The sequence below is a fragment of the Lactuca saligna genome, chromosome 8 (genome assembly GCF_052625555.1).
Source record: "Lactuca saligna cultivar CGN05327 chromosome 8, ASM5262555v1, whole genome shotgun sequence".
In the NCBI taxonomy this organism is placed as follows: Eukaryota; Viridiplantae; Streptophyta; class Magnoliopsida; order Asterales; family Asteraceae; genus Lactuca; species Lactuca saligna.
Genome location: NC_136424.1, coordinates 61922693 through 61926640, shown reverse-complemented (window position 1 = coordinate 61926640; position 3948 = coordinate 61922693). Strand labels below are relative to the sequence as shown.

The window sequence follows — 3948 nt, the reverse complement described above, 5'->3', positions numbered from 1 at the left end:
TCATGGTTTTGAATTTGATTCTCAGTTTTGATCTTGCTTGTGAATCACATAACATACTATATGGTTTTGTAACCTTATGGTATGGAAATATTCACTTAGAGTCATATAATTGATCTATGGTTGTGATATTAATGTCAGTAAACATAATATTTGTTAAGTAATTTCAAATGACTTTGTATTTCGTTTTACTTATACGCCAACACTTTCAGTCATATTCGTTTCACTTTATTCACTCTCCACTGTTCTATATTGTAGCACAAGTCACTCAGAGCACAAATTACATTTACAACACAAATACTATATTCATATCATAACTTGTACAATGGAAATTTTCCATGGTTTTTATTGTTGGATTATTATTGAACACATTACAAAAGAATTCTTTCATTCTCTATTTAGTTCTTTTGTTCACCTACATAAACACAACATGGTGTTTATGACTTCATGTTGTTAATATGAACTCTAGTATTAGAGAGCTCGAATATAGTTGTAACCAAAGATAACGTCAATATGTACCACAATCATCCCATAAAAATGAATAATAGTAAAGGAGTATCAAACCTAAAATTAATAAAGTTGCTATATAATTATCATATTATAATTATAAAAAATAAATACACAAACAACAACTAACTGAAGTTGTAAGTACAATAAAGGAATATCAAACCTAAAGTTAATAAAGTTGCGGGTGATACTAAGATTCTGTTTCTTTTGGGAGAAAAAAGAAAATTTTAGAAATGATGATATATGACATGTGTATAGTATAGTTTCTTATATAGTACAGGAAATTAATTAAATAACACTTGGATTACTCTTTTCAAAGTACAACAACCGTGATTTATCATAAAGTTAATTAGCTTATCTATATAACCCAAAATTGATACATGGAGTCATTCTTTCATTTCTTATTATTAAAAAGGAAAAAATCACAATATCAACACATTTGATTTTTCTAACATATTAAGTTTAAATCTAATGTCACATACTCCCCCTCTAGTGGCATCCACGCAGTGGAATTTTCCGGAGGTCGACTTAGACTTTGTTGACTTTGATCAATATACAGATTAAGTTTATTTTCAAAATATAGATCTCATAAATATCATGATTAAACTCATTATATTATTTATTATAATATAATTTTTTTTACTAAGTTTAAGATAATATTGATATTATTATGGTATTACTTATATAGGTCGACAATGCCACTATTAATAGGAACGTGTAAACATATCTTCATATAGGAAGAAACTAATCAAGTAATTTATTTACTTTTTTATATAAAAAAAATTAAGAATATAATTATATTCTAAAAGACTAAAAGTGAAACCCCCACTTTCTTGAGTAAAAAGAATATATTTTTAAGAATAAAAATGTCGATCAAAAAACTTAACCAAAAAGAAAGTAGGCATACCCCACTTTGCTCCAAAGAAAATCTCACAAGCCACATGAACTTGTGGCTCAGAAATTTCCACCATTGCCGACGTGTCATACCCTCGCCTCACCTTTTTAACCCTCACTACTACTGCCGCAAAATTCAAACAAAAAGATTTTACGTTACAAACTTCGATAGACAAATCGTAATGTCGGAACTTAAAGATTCAGCGATTAAGCTTTTCGGGAAGACGATTCAGTTGCTTCATGTTGATGATGATGATGTCGTTCTATGTAAAGCTGATGATCAACAACAACAACAACAACAGTGTTCTTCCTCCGAAGACATCAAGGTATTATAGTATACGAGTTTTTCGAGTGATTTGTTGTTTGATTTGGGTTTTCGTTTTTGTTTGTAAAGTGTCGTGGGTTTTCATGGTTGAGTTTTAACGACTTGAAGATTTTTGAGGAAATGCATGTGTAGATAATATAACTTTTGAGTTGATTGAGTTTTATGAAATTTCACGATCAACCCTTTTCTCAGGGTTTCAAAAGGAAAGTCGGGTCGATGTTACTTTTGGAAGTTATTAACTTTTTGCTTTCATTGTAATGTAATTTACAATATTTTCAATATCCAAACATCATAGATTCATACATACAAAAGCTTTTATGAATTTTCTTAGTGGCGTCCTCTGTTTTTTTCTTTTGGAGAAAATAAGGTTTTATATTAGATCTATTTCATCCGTTCACTCATCGATCTCGATTATGTATACAAAAATACGATATAATATTACAATCTGTATGATCATATCTGATAATTCTCATATAACATAAATAGAAAGCATCTTCTTTTTACATATAAATATATCAAGATCTTGAAACAAAATTATTCTTTTTCATTGACGATTTAAATTATAATCTTCAGAAAAACACGACAACAACTCAAACAGAAGACACATGTTCCAATCCAAGTACATCATCAGGAGGAATCAACGATGATCCAAGAACACCAACCGCCGACAATGAACCTTCATCAAAAAACTCCACAAAAAAAGAAAACCAAAATTCAGAAGAAAAACCTCAAAAACCAGATAAGATTCTTCCATGTCCTCGATGTAATAGCATGGATACTAAATTCTGTTACTACAATAACTACAACGTTAACCAGCCACGTCACTTCTGCAAAAACTGTCAAAGATATTGGACAGCTGGCGGAACAATGAGAAACACACCCGTAGGTTCTGGTAGACGAAAGAACAAAAGTTCATCGTCTGCTTCATATTACCGCCACCTTATTGTCTCCGAAGCTGCTTTCCAACCTTCTTGGAAAACCAACGGCAGTGTTCTTAGTTTTGGATCTAATGTCCCCCTTTGTGAATCTATGAATTCAGCTTTAAACTTTTCTGATAAATCCCAGAAATCTGAAGATGACCTTTCTTCGAATTCTGTACAAAGGAATTTCCAAAAATACCCTTGCCAAATCCCATGCTTTCCTCATCCACCTCCTCCACCTCCTCCTTGGCCTTACCCATGTAATTTCCAAGAATTTCCAAGAATACCCTTGCCGAACCCTGCGCAATATCGACCTCCTACCACCAATCTTTCAGGGTTTCCGGTGTCTTTCTATCCAACACCGCAATACTGGGGTTGTACCGTACAACCACCCCCATGGAGTATACCATGGGTAACCCCTCCAAGTGACCAAATTACCCCTCATTCTCTTCTCGGAAAACATTCTAGAGATGGGTATATGCTGTCTCAATCGATAACTTCCTCAAATTCAAGAAATGAAGAGTTTTCAAGAGAAAAAGATTCAGAAAGTTGCGTTTTCACCCCCAAGACTTTGCGAGTCAACGATCCAAATGAGGCTGCAAAGAGCTCTTTATGGTCAACTCTAGGGATCTTAAAGGGTGAAAATGGCAATAATAATGATAATAATAATACTAATGGCGGAAATCTTCATAAGGCCTTTCAATCGAAAAGTAATGAGAAGAACGAAGTTGTTACGAGTTCTTTGGTGAATTTGCAAGCAAACCCTGCAGCCTTTTCAAGATCACTTAATTTTCGGGAAACTTCATAGATGTTGGAGCGAAAACATTTGAGTTTTGAAGGGAGGTTAGAGATTGTAGAGGGGTGGTTTTAGGTTGGGTTTTGTGATAAGAATGGAGTTGTAAAGTATGCAGCTTTTGTTGTACATGACTATAAAGAAATAAGTGAATTTAGTAAAGGGGAATTAGATAGAGAAAGAAAGTTTCTTGAATGTCCCAAAGTGCATTGCATGTGATGAGGATGATGAATTAATGATAAATAAAGTAAAACATCATTCAAGAATTTGTCTTAATGCTCTAATTATATGTCATTAACTTTTTTATAAAGTTTAAAACTTTAACTCAATTCAATATATTTGTCTAAAAAGATTCAGATTGATGAATGTATAAAGTCTCAAGTTTGAATCTTAATTATATTTGTAATATTTTTCTGATAACTTATTTAGAATATATCGAAAGAAGATCATAAAAGTTTAATCTTTGATTTGATTCAAGACCCCTTGATTTATATTGTCGCCACGTGTATATA

At 32.1% G+C, this 3948-nt stretch overlaps 1 protein-coding gene across 1 annotated transcript; it reads left to right on the top strand.

Moving 5' to 3' along the window:
- Positions 1 to 1511: 1511 nt before the first annotated feature.
- LOC145012180 (cyclic dof factor 1-like) lies at positions 1512 to 3702 on the top strand. The gene is made up of 2 exons (XM_078970966.1): positions 1512 to 1724; positions 2297 to 3702. The coding sequence occupies exons 1-2, from the start codon at positions 1581 to 1583 to the stop codon at positions 3449 to 3451; spliced, it is 1299 nt and encodes a 432-aa protein (XP_078827092.1). The 5' UTR covers positions 1512 to 1580; the 3' UTR covers positions 3452 to 3702.
- The last annotated feature ends 246 nt before the right edge of the window (positions 3703 to 3948 follow it).